General features: G+C 39.5%; 1 protein-coding gene across 8 annotated transcripts in view; it reads right to left on the bottom strand.

The window, feature by feature from the left end:
• The window catches only part of LOC110524924 (polypyrimidine tract-binding protein 3-like), a 116,855-nt gene that overhangs the window by 42,548 nt on the left and 52,576 nt on the right, over positions 1–21,731 (bottom strand). For 6 of the 8 annotated variants that reach the window (XR_005051597.1, XM_036976560.1, XM_036976559.1 and 3 more), the window contains exons 3-4: positions 20,241–20,410; positions 13,887–14,033 (exon numbers count right to left, since the gene is read on the bottom strand). Coding sequence is in view for 7 of the 8 variants with exons in the window: in XM_036976560.1 (XP_036832455.1) it covers positions 13,887–14,033; positions 20,241–20,410 (317 nt within the window). In the remaining variant the exon portion in view is untranslated. The remainder of the gene's footprint in view (positions 1–13,886; positions 14,034–20,240; positions 20,411–21,731) is intronic. The other 2 variants (XM_036976564.1, XM_036976565.1) reach the window with 2 other exon arrangements.

Below are 21,731 nucleotides of genomic sequence, written 5' to 3'. Positions count from 1 at the left end.
GTATAACCTATAACCTACAGTATAACCTATAACCTACAGTATAACCTGTAACCTACAGTATAACCTGTAACCTGTAACCTACAGTATAACCTGTAACCTGTAACCTACAGTATAACCTATTACCTACAAAATAACCTATAACCTACAGTATAACCTGTAACCTACATTATAACCTATAACATACAGTACAACCTAAAACCTACAGTACAACCTAAAACCTACAGTATAACCTGCAACCTACAGTATAACCTATAACCTACAGTATAACCTATAACCTACAGTGTAACCTGTAACCTACAGTATAACCTGTAACCTACAGTATAACCTGTAACCTGTAACCTACAGTATAACCTATAACCTACAGTATAACCTATAACCTACAGTGAAACCTACAACCTGTAACCTACAGTATAACATGTAACCTACAGTATAACCTGTAACCTACAGTATAACCTGTAACCTACAGTATAACCTACAGTATAACCTGTAACCTACAGTATAACCTATAACCTACAGTGTAACCTGTAACCTACAGTATAACATGTAACCTACAGTATAACCTGTAACCTGTAACCTACAGTATAACCTATAACCTGTAACCTACAGTATAACCTATAACCTACAGTATAACCTGTAACCTACAGTATAACCTACAGTATAACCTATAACCTACAGTGTAACCTGTAACCTACAGTATAACCTGTAACCTGTAACCTACAGTATAACCTATAACCTACAGTATAACCTATAACCTACAGTATAACCTGTAACCTACAGTATAACCTGTAACCTACAGTATAACCTATAACCTACAGTATAACCTGTAACCTACAGTATAACCTACAGTATAACCTATAACCTACAGTGTAACCTGTAACCTACAGTATAACCTGTAACCTGTAACCTACAGTATAACCTATAACCTACAGTATAACCTGTAACCTACAGTATAACCTGTAACCTGTAACCTACAGTATAACCTATAACCTGTAACCTGTAACCTACAGTATAACCTATAACCTACAGTATAACCTATAACCTACAGTATAACCTACAGTATAACCTGTAACCTACAGTATAACCTATAACCTACAGTATAACCTATAACCTACAGTATAACCTACAGTATAACCTACAGTATAACCTGTAACCTACAGTATAACCTATAACCTACAGTATAACCTATAACCTACAGTATAACCTACAGTATAACCTATAACCTACAGTATAACCTATAACCTACAGTATAACCTGTAACCTACAGTATAACATGTAACCTAGAGTATAACCTGTAACCTACAGTATAACCTATAACCTACAGTGTAACCTGTAACCTGTAACCTACAGTATAACATGTAACCTAGAGTATAACCTGTAACCTGCAGTATAACCTATAACCTACAGTGTAACCTGTAACCTACAGTATAACATGTAACCTAGAGTATAACCTGTAACCTACAGTATAACCTATAACCTACAGTGTAACCTGTAACCTACAGTATAACCTATAACAAACAGTATAACCTATAACCTACAGTATAACCTGTAACCAACAGTATAACCTATAACCTACAGTGTAACCTGTAACCTACAGTATAACATGTAACCTAGAGTATAACCTGTAACCTACAGTATAACCTGTAACCTATAACCTACAGTATAACCTGTAACCTACAGTATAACCTATAACCAACAGTATAACCTATAACCTACAGTATAACATGTAACCTGCAGTATAACATGTAACCTACAGTATAACCTATAACCTACAGTATAACCTATAAACTACAGTATAACCTGTAACCTACAGTATAACCTATAACCTACAGTATAACCTGTAACCTACAGTATAACCTGTAACCTACAGTAAAACCTGTAACCTACAGTATAATCTGTAACCTACAGTATTACCTATAACCTACAGTATAACCTGTAACCTACAGTATAACCTGTAACCTGTAACCTACAGTATAATCTGTAACCTACAGTATAACCTGTAACCTACAGTATAACCTGTAACCTGTAACCTACAGTATAACCTATAACCTACAGTATAACCTGTAACCTACAGTGTAACCTATAATCTACAGTATAACCTATAACCTACAGTATAACCTGTAACCTATAACCTACAGTATAACCTGTAACCTACAGTATAACCTATAACCTACAGTATAACCTATAACCTACAGTATAACCTATAACCTACAGTATAACCTGTAACCTGTAACCTACATTATAACCTATAACCTACAGTATAACCTGTAACATTCAGTATAACCTGTAACCTGTAACCTATAGTATAACCTGTAACTTACAATATAACCTATAACCTACCGTATAACCTGTAACCTACAGTATAACCTGTAACCTATAACCTACAGCATAACCTACAGTACAACCTATAACCTACAGTATAACCTGTAACCTGTAACCTGTAACCTACAGTGTAACCTATAACCTACAGTATAACCTATAACCTGTAACCTACAGTATAACCTATAACCTACAGTATAACCTGTAACCTACAGTATAACCTATAACCTACAGTATAACCTATAACCTACAGTATAACCTGTAACCTACAGTATAACCTATAACCTACAGTATAACCTGTAACCTGTAACCTACAGTATAACCTATAACCTACAGTATAACCTGTAACCTACAGTATAACCTATAACCTACAGTATAACCTGTAACCTACAGTATAACCTGTAACCTACAGTATAACTTGTAACCTGTAACCTACAGTATAACCTGTAACCTACAGTATAACCTGTAACCTACAGTATAACCTGTAACCTGCAACCTACAGTATAATCTATAACCTACAGTATAACCTATAACCTACAGTATAACCTATAACCTACAGTATAACCTATAACCTACAGTATAACCTGTAACCTGTAACCTGTAACCTACATTATAACCTATAACCTACAGTATAACCTGTAACATTCAATATAACCTGTAACCTGTAACCTATAGTATAACCTGTAACTTACAATATAACCTATAACCTACAGTATAACCTGTAACCTACAGTATAACCTGTAACCTATAACCTACAGCATAACCTACAGTATAACCTATAACCTACAGTATAACCTGTAACCTGTAACCTGTAACCTACAGTGTAACCTATAACCTACAGTATAACCTATAACCTGTAACCTACAGTATAACCTATAACCTACAGTATAACCTGTAACCTAAAGTATAACCTGTAACCTGCAACCTACAGTATATCCTGTAACCTACAGTATAACCTATAACCTGTAACCTACAGTATAACCTATAACCTTCAGTATAACCTACAGTATAACCTATAACCTACAGTATAACCTGTAACCTACAGTATAACCTGTAACCTACAGTATAACCTGTAACCTACAGTATAACCTATAACCTACAGTATAACCTGTAAACTACAGTATAACCTGTAACCTACAGTATAACCTATAACCTACAGTATAACCTATAACCTACAGTATAACCTATAACCTGTAACCTACAGTATAACCTATAACCTACAGTATAACCTGTAACCTACAGTATAACCTGTAACCTACAGTATAAACTGTAACCTACAGTATAACCTATAACCTACATTATAACCTATAACCTACAGTATAACCTATAACCTACAGTATAAACTATAACCTGTAACCTACAGTATAACCTATAACCTACAGTATAACCTGTAACCTACAGTATAACCTGTAACCTACAGTATAACCTATAACCTACAGTATAACCTGTAACCTACAGTATAACCTGTAACCTACAGTATAAACTGTAACCTACAGTATAACCTATAACCTACAGTATAACCTATAACCTACAGTATAACCTGTAACCTACAGTATAACCTGTAACCTACAGTATAACCTATAACCTACAGTATAACCTATAACCTACAGTATAACCTGTAACCTACAGTATAACCTGTAACCTACAGTATAACCTGTAACCTACAGTATAACCTGTAACCTACAATATTACCTATAACCTACAGTATAACCTGTAACCTACAGTATAACCTGTAACCTATAACCTACAGTATAACCTATAACCTACAGTATAACGTGTAACCTGTAACCTACAGTATAACCTGTAACCTGTAACCTACAGTATAACCTATAACCTACAGTATAACCTATAACCTACAGTATAACCTATAACCTACAGTATAACCTATAACCTACAGTATAACCTGTAACCTACAGTATAACCTGTAACCTACAGTATAACCTGTAACCTACAATATAACCTATAACCTACAGTATAACCTGTAACCTACAGTATAACCTGTAACCTACAGTATAACCTATAACCTACAGTATAACCTATAACCTACAATATAACCTATAACCTACAGTATAACCTGTAACCTACAATATAACCTATAACCTACAGTATAACCTGTAACCTACAATATAACCTATAACCTACAGTATAACCTGTAACCTACAGTATAACCTGTAACCTACAGTATAACCTATAACCTACAGTGTAACCTATAACCTACAGTATAACCTGTAACCTACAGTATAACCTATAACCTACAGTATAACCTATAACCTATAACCTACAATATAACCTACAGTATAACCTGTAACCTACAGTATAACCTATAACCTACAATATAACCTATAACCTACAATATAACCTATAACCTACAGTATAACCTATAACCTACAATATAACCTATAACCTACAGTATAACCTATAACCTACAGTGTAACCTATAACCTACAGTATAACCTATAACCTACAATATAACCTACAGTATAACCTGTAACCTACAGTATAACCTGTAACCTACAGTATAACCTATAACCTACAGTGTAACCTATAACCTACAGTATAACCTGTAACCTACAGTATAACCTATAACCTACAGTATAACCTATAACCTATAACCTACAATATAACCTACAGTATAACCTGTAACCTACAGTATAACCTATAACCTACAATATAACCTATAACCTACAATATAACCTATAACCTACAGTATAACCTATAACCTACAATATAACCTATAACCTACAGTATAACCTATAACCTACAGTGTAACCTATAACCTACAGTATAACCTATAACCTACAATATAACCTACAGTATAACCTGTAAACTACAGTATAACCTATAACCTACAGTACAACCTATAACCTACAGTATAACCTGTAACCTGTAACCTGTAACCTACAGTGTAACCTATAACCTACAGTATAACCTATAACCTGTAACCTACAGTATAACCTATAACCTACAGTATAACCTGTAACCTACAGTATAACCTATAACCTACAGTATAACCTATAACCTACAGTATAACCTGTAACCTACAGTATAACCTATAACCTACAGTATAACCTGTAACCTGTAACCTACAGTATAACCTGTAACCTACAGTATAACCTGTAACCTACAGTATAACCTATAACCTACAGTATAACTTGTAACCTGTAACCTACAGTATAACCTGTAACCTACAGTATAACCTGTAACCTACAGTATAACCTGTAACCTGCAACCTACAGTATAATCTATAACCTACAGTATAACCTATAACCTACAGTATAACCTATAACCTACAGTATAACCTATAACCTACAGTATAACCTGTAACCTGTAACCTGTAACCTACATTATAACCTATAACCTACAGTATAACCTGTAACATTCAATATAACCTGTAACCTGTAACCTATAGTATAACCTGTAACTTACAATATAACCTATAACCTACAGTATAACCTGAAACCTACAGTATAACCTGTAACCTATAACCTACAGCATAACCTACAGTATAACCTATAACCTACAGTATAACCTGTAACCTGTAACCTGTAACCTACAGTGTAACCTATAACCTACAGTATAACCTATAACCTGTAACCTACAGTATAACCTGTAACCTAAAGTATAACCTGTAACCTGCAACCTACAGTATATCCTGTAACCTACAGTATAACCTATAACCTGTAACCTACAGTATAACCTATAACCTTCAGTATAACCTACAGTATAACCTATAACCTACAGTATAACCTGTAACCTACAGTATAACCTGTAACCTACAGTATAACCTGTAACCTACAGTATAACCTATAACCTACAGTATAACCTGTAAACTACAGTATAACCTGTAACCTACAGTATAACCTATAACCTACAGTATAACCTATAACCTACAGTATAACCTATAACCTGTAACCTACAGTATAACCTATAACCTACAGTATAACCTGTAACCTACAGTATAACCTGTAACCTACAGTATAAACTGTAACCTACAGTATAACCTATAACCTACATTATAACCTATAACCTACAGTATAACCTATAACCTACAGTATAAACTATAACCTGTAACCTACAGTATAACCTATAACCTACAGTATAACCTGTAACCTACAGTATAACCTGTAACCTACAGTATAACCTATAACCTACAGTATAACCTGTAACCTACAGTATAACCTGTAACCTACAGTATAAACTGTAACCTACAGTATAACCTATAACCTACAGTATAACCTATAACCTACAATATAACCTGTAACCTACAGTATAACCTGTAACCTACAGTATAACCTATAACCTACAGTATAACCTATAACCTACAGTATAACCTGTAACCTACAGTATAACCTGTAACCTACAGTATAACCTGTAACCTACAGTATAACCTGTAACCTACAATATTACCTATAACCTACAGTATAACCTGTAACCTACAGTATAACCTATAACCTATAACCTACAGTATAACGTGTAACCTGTAACCTACAGTATAACCTGTAACCTGAAACCTACAGTATAACCTATAACCTACAGTATAACCTATAACCTACAGTATAACCTATAACCTACAGTATAACCTATAACCTACAGTATAACCTGTAACCTACAGTATAACCTGTAACCTACAGTATAACCTGTAACCTACAATATAACCTATAACCTACAGTATAACCTGTAACCTACAGTATAACCTGTAACCTACAGTATAACCTATAACCTACAGTATAACCTATAACCTACAATATAACCTATAACCTACAGTATAACCTGTAACCTACAATATAACCTATAACCTACAGTATAACCTGTAACCTACAATATAACCTATAACCTACAGTATAACCTGGAACCTACAGTGTAACCTGTAACCTACAGTGTAACCTGTAACCTACAGTATAACCTGTAACCTGTAACCTACAGTATAACCTATAACCTACAGTATAACCTATAACCTACAGTATAACCTACAACCTGTAACCTACAGTATAACATGTAACCTACAGTATAACCTGTAACCTACAGTATAACCTGTAACCTACAGTATAACCTGTAACCTACAGTATAACCTATAACCTACAGTATAACCTGTAACCTACAGTATAACCTGTAACCTACAGTATAAACTGTAACCTACAGTATAACCTATAACCTACAGTATAACCTATAACCTACAGTATAACCTGTAACCTACAGTATAACCTGTAACCTACAGTATAACCTATAACCTACAGTATAACCTATAACCTACAGTATAACCTGTAACCTACAGTATAACCTGTAACCTACAGTATAACCTGTAACCTACAGTATAACCTGTAACCTACAATATTACCTATAACCTACAGTATAACCTGTAACCTACAGTATAACCTGTAACCTATAACCTACAGTATAACCTATAACCTACAGTATAACGTGTAACCTGTAACCTACAGTATAACCTGTAACCTGTAACCTACAGTATAACCTATAACCTACAGTATAACCTATAACCTACAGTATAACCTATAACCTACAGTATAACCTATAACCTACAGTATAACCTGTAACCTACAGTATAACCTGTAACCTACAGTATAACCTGTAACCTACAATATAACCTATAACCTACAGTATAACCTGTAACCTACAGTATAACCTGTAACCTACAGTATAACCTATAACCTACAGTATAACCTATAACCTACAATATAACCTATAACCTACAGTATAACCTGTAACCTACAATATAACCTATAACCTACAGTATAACCTGTAACCTACAATATAACCTATAACCTACAGTATAACCTGTAACCTACAGTATAACCTGTAACCTACAGTATAACCTATAACCTACAGTGTAACCTATAACCTACAGTATAACCTGTAACCTACAGTATAACCTATAACCTACAGTATAACCTATAACCTATAACCTACAATATAACCTACAGTATAACCTGTAACCTACAGTATAACCTATAACCTACAATATAACCTATAACCTACAATATAACCTATAACCTACAGTATAACCTATAACCTACAATATAACCTATAACCTACAGTATAACCTATAACCTACAGTGTAACCTATAACCTACAGTATAACCTATAACCTACAATATAACCTACAGTATAACCTGTAACCTACAGTATAACCTATAACCTACAGTATAACCTATAACCTACAATATAACCTATAACCTACAGTATAACCTATAACCTACAATATAACCTACAGTATAACCTATAACCTACAGTATAACCTGTAACCTACAGTATAACCTATAACCTACAGTATAACCTATAACCTACAATATAACCTATAACCTACAGTATAACCTATAACCTACAGTGTAACCTATAACCTACAGTGTAACCTATAACCTACAGTGTAACCTATAACCTACAGTATAACCTATAACCTACAGTATAATCTATAACCTACAGTATAACCTATAACCTACAGTATAACCTATAACCTACAGTATAACCTATAACCTACAGTATAACCTATAACCTACAGTATAACCTACAGTATAACCTGTAACCTACAGTATAACCTGTAACCTACAATATAACCTATAACCTACAGTATAACCTACAGTATAACCTGTAACCTACAGTATAACCTGTAACCTACAATATAACCTATAACCTACAGTATAACCTATAACCTACAGTATAACCTATAACCTACAGTATAACCTATAACCTACAGTATAACCTACAATATAACCTATAACCTACAGTATAACCTATAACCTACAGTATAACCTATAACCTACAGTATAACCTGTAACCTACAGTATAACCTGTAACCTACAGTATAACCTATAACCTACAGTATAACCTACAATATAACCTATAACCTACAGTATAACCTATAACCTACAGTATAACCTATAACCTACAGTATAACCTGTAACCTACAGTATAACCTATAACCTACAGTATAACCTGTAACCTACAGTATAACCTGTAACCTACAGTATAACCTGTAACCTACAGTATAACCTATAACCTACAGTATAACCTATAACCTACAGTATAACCTATAACCTACAGTATAACCTATAACCTACAGTATAACCTATAACCTACAGTATAACCTGTAACCTACAGTATAACCTGTAACCTACAGTATAACCTGTAACCTACAATATAACCTATAACCTACAGTATAACCTGTAACCTACAGTATAACCTATAACCTACAGTATAACCTGTAACCTACAGTATAACCTGTAACCTACAGTATAACCTATAACCTACAGTATAACCTGTAACCTGTAACCTACAGTATAACCTGTAACCTACAATATAACCTATAACCTACAGTATAACCTGTAACCTACAGTATAACCTATAACCTACAGTATAACCTGTAACCTACAGTATAACCTGTAACCTGTAACCTACAGTATAACCTATAACCTACAGTATAACCTATAACCTACAGTATAACCTATAACCTACAGTATAACCTATAACCTACAGTATAACCTATAACCTACAGTATAACCTGTAACCTACAGTATAACCTGTAACCTACACTATAACCTATAACCTACAGTATAACCTGTAACCTACAGTATAACCTGTAACCTGTAACCTACAGTATAACCTGCAACCTACAGTATAACCTATAACCTACAATATAACCTGTAACCTGTAACCTACAGTATAACCTATAACCTACAGTATAACCTATAACCTACAGTATAACCTGTAACCTACAATATAACCTATAACCTACAGTATAACCTGTAACCTACAGTATAACCTATAACCTACAGTATAACCTGTAACCTACAGTATAACCTGTAACCTACACTATAACCTATAACCTACAGTATAACCTGTAACCTACAGTATAACCTGTAACCTGTAACCTACAGTATAACCTGTAACCTACAATATAACCTATAACCTACAGTATAACCTATAACCTACAGTATAACCTGTAACCTACAGTATAACCTGTAACCTACAGTATAACCTGTAACCTACACTATAACCTATAACCTACAGTATGACCTGTAACCTACAGTATAACCTATAACCTACAGTGTAACCTGTAACCTACAGTATAACCTGTAACCTACAGTATAACCTGTAACCTACAGTATAACCTGTAACCTACACTATAACCTATAACCTACAGTATGACCTGTAACCTACAGTATAACCTGTAACCTATAACCTACAGTATAACCTATAACCTACAGTATAACCTGTAACCTACAGTATAACCTGCAACCTACAGTATAACCTATAACCTGCAGTATAACCTATAACCTACAATATAACCTGTAACCTGTAACCTACAGTATAACCTATAACATACAGTATAACCTGTAACCTGTAACCTATAACCTACAGTGTAACCTGTAACCTATAACCTACAGTGTAACCTATAACCTATAACCTGCAGTATAACCTATAACCTACAATATAACCTGTAACCTGTAACCTATAACCTACAGTGTAACCTGTAACCTATAACCTACAGTGTAACCTGTAACCTATAACCTACAATATAACCTGTAACCTATAACCTACAGTATAACCTATAACCTACAGTATAACCTATAACCTACAGTATAACCTATACCCTACAGTATAACCTATAACCTACAGTATAACCTATAACCTACAGTATAACCTATAACCTACAGTATAACCTGCAACCTACAGTATAACCTATAACCTACAGTATAACCTGTAACCTACAGTATAACCTGTAACCTACAATATAACCTATAACCTACAGTATAACCTATAACCTACAGTATAACCTGTAACCTACAGTATAACCTGTAACCTACAATATAACCTGTAACCTACAGTATAACCTATAACCTACAGTATAACCTGTAACCTACAATATAACCTATAACCTACAGTATAACCTGTAACCTACAGTATAACCTGTAACCTACAGTATAACCTATAACCTACAGTGTAACCTATAACCTACAGTATAACCTGTAACCTACAGTATAACCTATAACCTACAGTATAACCTATAACCTACAGTGTAACCTATAACCTACAGTGTAACCTATAACCTACAGTGTAACCTATAACCTACAGTATAACCTGTAACCTACAGTATAACCTATAACCTACAGTATAACCTATAACCTACAGTGTAACCTATAACCTACAGTGTAACCTAAAACCTACAGTATAACCTATAACCTACAGTGTAACCTATAACCTACAGTGTAACCTATAACCTACAGTATAACCTATAACCTACAGTGTAACCTATAACCTACAGTGTAACCTATAACCTACAGTATAACCTATAACCTACAGTATAACCTATAACCTACAGTATAACCTACAATATAACCTATAGCCTACAATATAACCTATAACCTACAGTATAACCTATAACCTACAGTATAACCTATAACCTACAGTATAACCTGTAACCTACAATATAACCTATAACCTACAATATAACCTACAGTGTAACCTATAACCTACAGTATAACCTATAACCTACAGTATAACCTATAACCTACAGTATAACCTGTAACCTACAGTATAACCTATAACCTACAGTATAACCTATAACCTACAGTATAACCTGTAACCTACAATATAACCTATAACCTACAGTATAACCTATAACCTACAGTATAACCTATAACCTACAGTATAACCTGTAACCTACAGTATAACCTATAACCTACAATTTAACCTACAGTATAACCTATAACCTACAGTATAACCTGTAACCTACAGTATAACCTATAACCTACAATATAACCTACAGTATAACCTGTAACCTACAGTATAACCTATAACCTACAATATAACCTACAGTATAACCTATAACTTACAGTATAACCTATAACCTACAGTATAACCTGTAACCTACAATATAACCCATAACCTACAGTATAACCTGTAACCTACAGTATAACCTGTAACCTGTAACCTACAGTATAACCTATAACCTACAGTATAACCTGTAACCTACAGTATAACCTGTAACCTACAGTATAACCTATAACTTACAGTATAACCTATAACCTACAGTATAACCTATAAACTACAGTATAACCTGTAACCTACAGTATAACCTATAACTTACAGTATAACCTATAACCTACAGTGTAACCTGTAACCTACAGTATAACCTATAACCTACAGTATAACCTGTATCCTACAATATAACCTATAACCTACAGTATAACCTATAAACTACAGTATAACCTATAACCTACAATATAACCTATAACCTACAGTATAACCTGTAACCTACAGTTTTTAGTGCTTTTGACCAGGGCCCATAGGGAACAGGAAAGGGTAAAGATGGGAGGAGAGGGGTATAGGCGAGGGTAGAGGTAGAGGTAGGAGGAGAGGGTAGAGATAAGACGAGAGGGTAGGGGTAGAGGTAGAAGGAGAGGGTAGAGGTAGAGTTAGGAGGAGAGTGTAGAGGTGGATGTAGGAGGAGAGGGTAGAGGTAGAGGTAGAGGTAGGAGGAGAGGGTAGAGGTAGGAGGAGAGGGTAGAGGTAGGAGGAGAGGGAAGAGGTAGGAGGAGAGGGTAGGGGTAGACCTAGGAGGAGAGGGTAGAGGTAGGAGGAGAGGGTAGAGGTAGAGGTAGGAGGAGAGGGTAGAGGTAGGAGGAGAGGGTAGAGGTAGGAGGAGAGGGTAGGGGTAGGAGGAGAGGGTAGAGGGAGGAGAGGGTAGAGGTAGGAGGAAAGGGTAGAGGTAGTGGTAGGAGGAGAGGGTAGAAGTAGGAGGAGATGGTAGAGGTAGAGGTAGTAGGAGAGGGTAGAGGTAGGAGGAGAGTGTTGAGGTAGAGGTAGGAGGAGAGGGTAGAGGTAGGAGGAGAGGGTAGAGGTAGGAGGAGAGGGTAGGGGTAGAGGTAGGAGGAGAGGGTAGGGGTAGGAGGAGAGGGTAGGGGTAAAGGTAGGAGGAGAGGGTATGGGTAGGAGGAGAGGGTAGGGGTAGGAGGAGAGGGTAGGGGTAGGAGGAGAGGGTAGAGGTAGGAGGAGAGGGTAGGGGTAGGAGGAGAGGGTAGGGGTAGGAGGAGAGGGTAGGGGTAGGAGGAGAGTGTAGAGGTAGGAGGAGAGTGTAGAGGTAGATGTAGGAGGAGAGGGTAGGGGTAGGAGGAGAGGGTAGGGGTAGGAGTAGAGGCCCATTGGGAACAGGATGTTGTTTGGGACACAGTGGCTGTTCAGGGCAAGGACCATGTACTGTACATGTGGTGGACTCAGCCGATTGGTCAGGTTGGACTGTCCTCAACCCCTGATTGGTCAGTTTGGACTGTAATCAACCCTGGATTGGTCAGGTTGGACTGAACTCAACCCCTGATTGGTCAGGTTGGACTGTACTCAACCCCTGATTGGCCAGGTAACACTGTGCTCACCCCCTGATTGGGCAGGTTGGACTGTACTCAACCCCTGATTGGTCAGGTTGGACTGTCCTCAACCCCTGATTGGTCAGGTTGGACTGTACTCAGCCCCTGATTGGGCAGGTTGGATTGTACTTAGCCCCTGATTGGGCAGGTTGGACTGTACTCAACCCCTGATTGGGCAGGTTGGAGTATACTCACCCCCTGATTGGGCAGGTTGTCTGTCTTGAGCTCGCGGTGGTTGGAGTACTGGATGTAGACTGGCTGGTTGCGTACGTGAGGTGTTGCTGTGGTGTAGTAGTTCACCATGGTGATCGCTGCCTCTTCAGAAGCCATTTCTATAAAAGCCTGGTTGGTTAGGGAGGGAACACAAAGACACTCATGCTAGACACTTAGTACAAGACAAAGCTATAGGGGAAAAGGAAAACGTAGTAGGGGGGATATTAGTGTTAACAGAAAATGTCATCTCAATTCAATTATTTTGAACGTGGTATTTTTTCTGCCCTGATCTCACTTCATTAACGTAGTGTGGAACGTGAGACTGTTGAATAAGAATGATGCTGCGTAGTGATCAACCACGTTTTGTTTCAGAAGACAGCAGCGTGTTAGCCAGGTAGGTACTGGCCCGATCATTTCTTACGGATGCTACAGTCGCCTAGGATTCTCATAAAATCCTCTAGTCGTCTCAGTGTTACAAATGTTAACATCTGATCTGCAATGTCATTTTGTTGTCCTTCTGGCTTCTTCAAGAGACAATACTATAGGGACAACGAAACTGATTCAGGAAAACGTGCAGTGGAGCATCACATGACTTGGATGGTATCGAATAAGAATCACTCAGACTCATCTCAGCTAAACTGTTAGACATTATGAGATGCTGAACTCTTTGCCTGGTAGAACTCTTATGACACCTAATCAAACCAATTAAGCCGTACAAATTGGACAGGGAAATGAAACCAATCGATACATATAAATTGGACAGTATCAAATAAAGTACAATTTGTATTCGTCACATGCTTGGTAAACAACAGGTGTAGACTAACAGTGAAATGCTTACTGACTGGACCTTCCCAACAATGCAGAGAGAATTAATAGAAAAGTAATAATAAATACACAATGACCAACGATAACGAGTAACGATAATGAGTAGCGATAACGAGTAACGATAATGAGCAACGATATCGAGTAACGATAATGAGTAACATTAGCGAGCAACGATAACGAGCAAGAGATAATGAGTACCGATAATGAGTAACAATAGCGAGCAACGATAACGAGTAACGATAATGAGTAACATTAGCGAGCAACGATAACGAGCAAGAGATAATGAGTACCGATAATGAGTAACAATAGCGAGCAACGATAACGAGTAACGATAATGAGTAACATTAGCGAGCAACGATAACGAGTAACGATAATGAGTAACATTAGCGAGCAACGATAACGAGCAAGAGATAATGAGTAGCGATAACGAGTAATGATAGCGAGTAACGATAACAAGTAATGATAATGAGTACCGATAATGAGCAACGATATCGAGTAACGATAACGAGTAACGATAAGGAGTAACAATAGTGAGCAACGATAACGAGTAACGATAATGAGTAACAATAGCCAGCAACGATAACGAGCAAGAGATAATGAGTAGCGATAACGAGTAACGATAAGGAGTAACAATAGCGAGCAACGATAACGAGTAACGATAATGAGTAACATTAGCGAGCAACGATAACGAGCAAGAGATAATGAGTAGCGATAACGAGTAATGATAGCGAGTAACGATAACAAGTAATGATAATGAGTACCGATAATGAGCAACGATATCGAGTAACGATAACGAGTAACGATAAGGAGTAACAATAGTGAGCAACGATAACGAGTAACGATAATGAGTAACAATAGCCAGCAACGATAACGAGCAAGAGATAATGAGTAGCGATAACGAGCAATGATAGCGAGTAACGATAACGAGTAACGATATTGAGTAACGATAACGAGTAACGATATCGAGTAACGATAACGAGTAACGATAACGAGTAACGATAACGAGTATGCATCAGAATTGAGCATGCATCAGTTTTGTGTGACGTATTGTTGTCTCTACCTTGTGCTGTTGTCTGTGCCCCAATAATGTTTGTACCATGTTTTGTGCTTCTACCATGTTGTGCTGCTTCCATGTTGTTGTCATGTTGTGTTGCTGACATACTGTGTTGTCATGTGTTGCTACCATGCTGTGTTGTCATGTGATGCTGCCTTGCTATGTTGTTGTCTTTAGGTCTCTATTTATGTAGTGGTGTGTCGCCTCTCTTGTTGTGATGTGTGTTTTGTCCTATATTGATATTGTATGTATTTATTTTTAATCCCAGGTCCCCCAAATAATAATTTCTTCTTAATTGATTTGCCTAGTTAAATAAAGGTTAAATAAATAAAATAAAATAAAGAGAACATCTAGAACATGTAGTACCTCTACTCTGGTCTTAATATTATATTTCCATTTGAATGGGAAAGGGCCATTGAGCAGAATGTGGGGAGACAGGGCACTTCCTTATCTAGCCTCCAATTAACCTTGATTACTTGAAAATGTTGAACCCTCCAACCCTGTCCTGGTCCTCATTAAAAGTAGTGCACTACATAGGGAATAGGGTGCCATTTGGGACGTCTCCAAAGTCTCCTACTTCTGGTCTGAATTGGCATCTGGACCTCCGTATCTCATGCAGTAGACCCACATTAAATCACATCACATTTCATTTGTCACATGTGCCAAATTCAACAGGTGTAGTAGACCTTACAGTTAAATGCTGAATACAACAGGTGTAGGTAGACCTTACAGTGAAATGCTGAATACAACAGGTGTAGTAGACCTCACAGTGAAATGCTGAATACAACAGGTGTAGTAGACCTTACAGTGAAATGCTGAATACAACAGGTGTAGTAGACCTCACAGTGAAATGCTGAATACAACAGGTGTAGTAGACCTCACAGTGAAATGCTGAATACAACAGGTGTAGTAGACCTTACAGTGAAATGCTGAATACAACAGGTGTAGTAGACCTTACAGTGAAATGCTGAATACAACAGGTGTAGTAGACCTTACAGTGAAATGCTGAATACAACAGGTGTAGTAGACCTTACAGTGAAATGCTGAATACAACAGGTGTAGTAGACCTTACAGTGAAATGCTGACTACAACAGGTGTAGTAGACCTTACAGTGAAATGCTGAATACAACAGGTGTAGTAGACCTTACAGTGAAATGCTGAATACAACAGGTGTAGTAGACCTTACAGTGAAATGCTGAATACAACAGGTGTAGTAGACCTTACAGTGAAATGCTGAATACAACAGGTGTAGTAGACCTTACAGTGAAATGCTTACTTACAGGCTCTAATCAACAATACAGTTGAAGAAATAGAGTTAAGAAAATATTTACTAAATAAACTAAAGTTAAAAATGTAATAAAAAGTAACACTATACAATAACAAAGCTATATACAGGGGGTACCGGTACAGAGTCAATGTGGAGGCTATACACAGGGGGTACCGGTACAGAGTCAATGTGGAGGCTATACACAGGGGGTACCGGTACAGAGTCAATGTGGAGGCTATATACAGGGGGTACCGGTACAGAGTCAATGTGGAGGCTATACACAGGGGGTACCGGTACAGAGTCAATGTGGAGGCTATATACAGGGGGTACCGGTACAGAATCAATGTGGAGGCTATATACAGGGTGTTACGGTACAGAGTCAATGTGGAGGCTATATACAGGGGGTACCGGTACAGAGTCAATGTGGAGGCTATATACAGGGGGTACCGGTACAGAGTCAATGTGGAGGCTATACACAGGGGGTACCGGTACAGAGTCAATGTGGAGGCTATATACAGGGGGTACCGGTACAGAGTCAATGTGGAGGCTATATACAGGGGGTACCGGTACAGAGTCAATGTGGAGGCTATACACAGGGTATTACGGTACAGAGTCAATGTGGAGGCTATACACAGGGGGTACCGGTACAGAGTCAATGTGGAGGCTATATACAGGGTATTACGGTACAGAGTCAATGTGGAGGCTATACACAGGGGGTACCGGTACAGAGTCAATGTGGAGGCTATATACAGGGTATTACGGTACAGAGTCAATGTGGAGGCTATACACAGGGGGTACCGGTACAGAGTCAATGTGGAGGCTATATACAGGGGGTACCGGTACAGAGTCAATGTGGAGGCTATATACAGGGGGTACCGGTACAGAGTCAATGTGGAGGCTATATACAGGGGGTACCGGTACAGAGTCAATGTGGAGGCTATACACAGGGGGTACCGGTACAGAGTCAATGTGGAGGCTATATACAGGGGGTACCGGTACAGAGTCAATGTGGAGGCTATATACAGGGTGTTACGGTACAGAGTCAATGTGGAGGCTATATACAGGGGGTACCGGTACAGAGTCAATGTGGAGGCTATACACAGGGGGTACCGGTACAGAGTCAATGTGGAGGCTATATACAGGGGGTACCGGTACAGAGTCAATGTGGAGGCTATACACAGGGGGTACCGGTACAGAGTCAATGTGGAGGCTATATACAGGGGGTACCGGTACAGAATCAATGTGGAGGCTATATACAGGGTGTTACGGTACAGAGTCAATGTGGAGGCTATATACAGGGTGTTACGGTACAGAGTCAATGTGGAGGCTATACACAGGGGGTACCGGTACAGAGTCAATGTGGAGGCTATATACAGGGGGTACCGGTACAGAGTCAATGTGGAGGCTATATACAGGGGGTACCGGTACAGAGTCAATGTGGAGGCTATACACAGGGGGTACCGGTACAGAGTCAATGTGGAGGCTATATACAGGGTGTTACGGTACAGAGTCAATGTGGAGGCTATATACAGGGGGTACCGGTACAGAGTCAATGTGGAGGCTATATACAGGGGGTACCGGTACCAAGTCAATGTGGAGGCTATACACAGGGGGTACCGGTACAGAGTCAATGTGGAGGCTATACACAGGGGGTACCGGTACAGAGTCAATGTGGAGGCTATACACAGGGGGTACCGGTACCAAGTCAATGTGGAGGCTATGTACAGGGGGTACCGGTACCAAGTCAATGTGGAGGCTATGTACAGGGGGTACCAGTACAGAGTCAATGTGGAGGCTATATACAGGGGGTAATTGATTGCTCAGGAGTCTTATGGCTTGGGGGTAGAAGCTGTTAAGGAGCCCTCTGTAGTGCCTAGCGGTCGGATGTCGAGCAGTTGCCTTACCATGCTCTCGATGGTGCAGCTGTAGAACTTTTTGAGGATCTGGCGTCCCATATGCCAAATCTTTTCAGTCTCCCGAGGGGGAAAAGGTTTTGTCGTGCCCTCTTCACGAGTGTCTTGGTGTGTTTGAACCATGATTGTTTGTTGGTGATGTGGACACCAAGGAACTTGAAACTCTCGACACGCTCCACTACAGCCCCATCAATGTTAATGGGGGTGTGTTCGGCCCTCCTTTTCATGTAGTCTACGATCAGCTCTTGTGTCTTGCTGACGTTGAGGGAGAGGTTGTTGTCCTGGCACCACACAGCCAGGTCTCTGACCTCCCCCTATAGGCTGTCTCATCGTTGAGGGAGAGGTTGTTGTCCTGGCACCACACTGCCAGGTCTCTGACCTCCTCCCGATAGGCTGTCTCATCGTTGAGGGAGAGGTTGTTGTCCTGGCACCACACTGCCAGGTCTCTGACCTCCCCCTATAGGCTGTCTCATCGTTGAGGGAGAGGTTGTTGTCCTGGCACCACACTGCCAGGTCTCTGACCTCCCCCTATAGGCTGTCTCATCGTTGAGGGAGAGGTTGTTGTCCTGGCACCACACTGCCAGGTCTCTGACCTCCCCCTATAGGCTGTCTCATCGTTGAGGGAGAGGTTGTTGTCCTGGCAACACACTGCCAGGTCTCTGACCTCCTCCCTATAGGCAGTCTCATCGTTGAGGGAGATGTTGTTGTCCTGGCACCACACAGACAAGCCTCTGACCTCCTCCCTATAGGCAGTCTCATCTGGCACCACACTGCCAGGTCTCTGACCTCCCCCTATAGGTTGTCTCATCGTTGAGGGAGAGGTTGTTGTCCTGGCAACACACTGCCAGGTCTCTGACCTCCTCCCTATAGGCAGTCTCATCGTTGAGGGAGATGTTGTTGTCCTGGCACCACACAGACAAGCCTCTGACCTCCTCCCTATAGGCAGTCTCATCTGGCACCACACGGCCAGGTTTCTGACCTCCTCCCTATAGGTTGTCTCATCGTTGAGGGAGAGGTTGTTGTCCTGGCACCACGCTGCCAGGTCTCTGACCTCCCCCTATACGCTGTCTCATCGTTGTCTGTGATCAGGCCTATCACATGATCTTGACACTAGATATACATCCCAAATGGCACCCTATTCCCTATAATAAAACCCCTATGGGCCCTAGGTCAAATGTGCACTACTGTGGGCCCTGACCTATATATTACACTACTTTTGACCAGGGTCTATAGGGCTCTACCTGGTTTTAACCTGGTTGGAGAATGTTTGTTCCTACCTGGTTTTTCCCTTTCAGCATCAACAGGTTGGTGACTCTACCGAAGGGGACTCCTAGAGAGATGAGCTCAGCCTCAGACACCTCGATGGGAACCTTGCGGACGTGGAGGACTCGGGAAGGACCACAGGGAGAACGGTCTCCTTTAAACTGTCTGCTATCGTTGCCATTAGCTATAGGAGAGAGAGAGAGAGATAAACAAAGAATTTGAAAACTAACCCAATTTTGATCAATTTGATGAATTGATCCAATTTAACTAGGCAGGCAAATACCATTTAACCAGCCAGCAGATCCCATTTAACCAGCCAGGCAGATCCCATTTAACCAGGCATATCCCATTTAACCAGCCAGCAGATCCCATTTAACCAGGCAGATCCAATTTAACCAGCCAGCAGATCCCATTTAACCAGGCAGATCCAATTTAACCAGCCAGCAGATCCCATTTAACCAGCCAGCAGATCCCATTTAACCAGCCAGGCAGATCCCATTTAATCAGCCAGGCAGATCCCATTTAACCAACCAGGCAGATCCCATTTAACCAGCCAGCAGATCCCATTTAACCAGGCAGATCCCATTTAACCAGCCAGCAGATCCCATTTAACCAGCCAGGCAGATCCCATTTAATCAGCCAGGCAGATCCCATTTAACCAGCCAGGCAGATCCTATTTAACCAGCCAGGCAGATCCCATTTAACAATGCAGGTCCCTTTTAACCAGCCAGCAGATCCCATTTAACCAGCCAGGCAGATCCCATTTAACCAGCCAGGCAGATCCCATTTAACCAGCCAGGCAGATCCCATTTAACCAGCCAGGCAGATCCCATTTAACCAGCCAGCAGATCCCATTTAACAAGCCAGCAGATCCCATTTAACCAGGCAGATCCAATTTAACCAGCCAGCAGATCCCATTTAACCAACCAGCAGATCCCATTTAACCAGCCAGGCAGATCCCATTTAACAGGCAGGGCAGATCCCATTTAACCAGCCAGGCAGATCTCATTTAACCAGGCAGATCAAATTTAACCAGCCAGCAGATCCCATTTAACCAGGCAGTTCCCATTTAACCAGCCAGTAGATCCCGTTTAACCAGCCAGCAGGTCCCATTTAACCAGCCAGCAGATCCCATTTAACCAGCCAGCAGATCCCATTTAACCAGCCAGCAGATCCCATTTAACCAGCCAGGCAGATCCCATTTAACAGGCAAGGCAGATCCCATTTAACCAGCCAGGCAGATCTCATTTAACCAGGCAGATCAAATTTAACCAGCCAGCAGATCCCATTTAACCAGCCAGCAGATCCCATTTAACCAGCCAGGCAGATCCCATTTAATCAGCCAGGCAGATCCCATTTAACCAACCAGGCAGATCCCATTTAACCAGCCAGCAGATCCCATTTAACCAGGCAGATCCCATTTAACCAGCCAGCAGATCCCATTTAACCAGCCAGGCAGATCCCATTTAATCAGCCAGGCAGATCCCATTTAACCAGCCAGGCAG

Source organism: Oncorhynchus mykiss, chromosome 5 (genome assembly GCF_013265735.2).
Source record: "Oncorhynchus mykiss isolate Arlee chromosome 5, USDA_OmykA_1.1, whole genome shotgun sequence".
In the NCBI taxonomy this organism is placed as follows: domain Eukaryota; kingdom Metazoa; phylum Chordata; class Actinopteri; order Salmoniformes; family Salmonidae; genus Oncorhynchus; species Oncorhynchus mykiss.
This window is presented reverse-complemented; position numbering and strand designations above follow the sequence as displayed.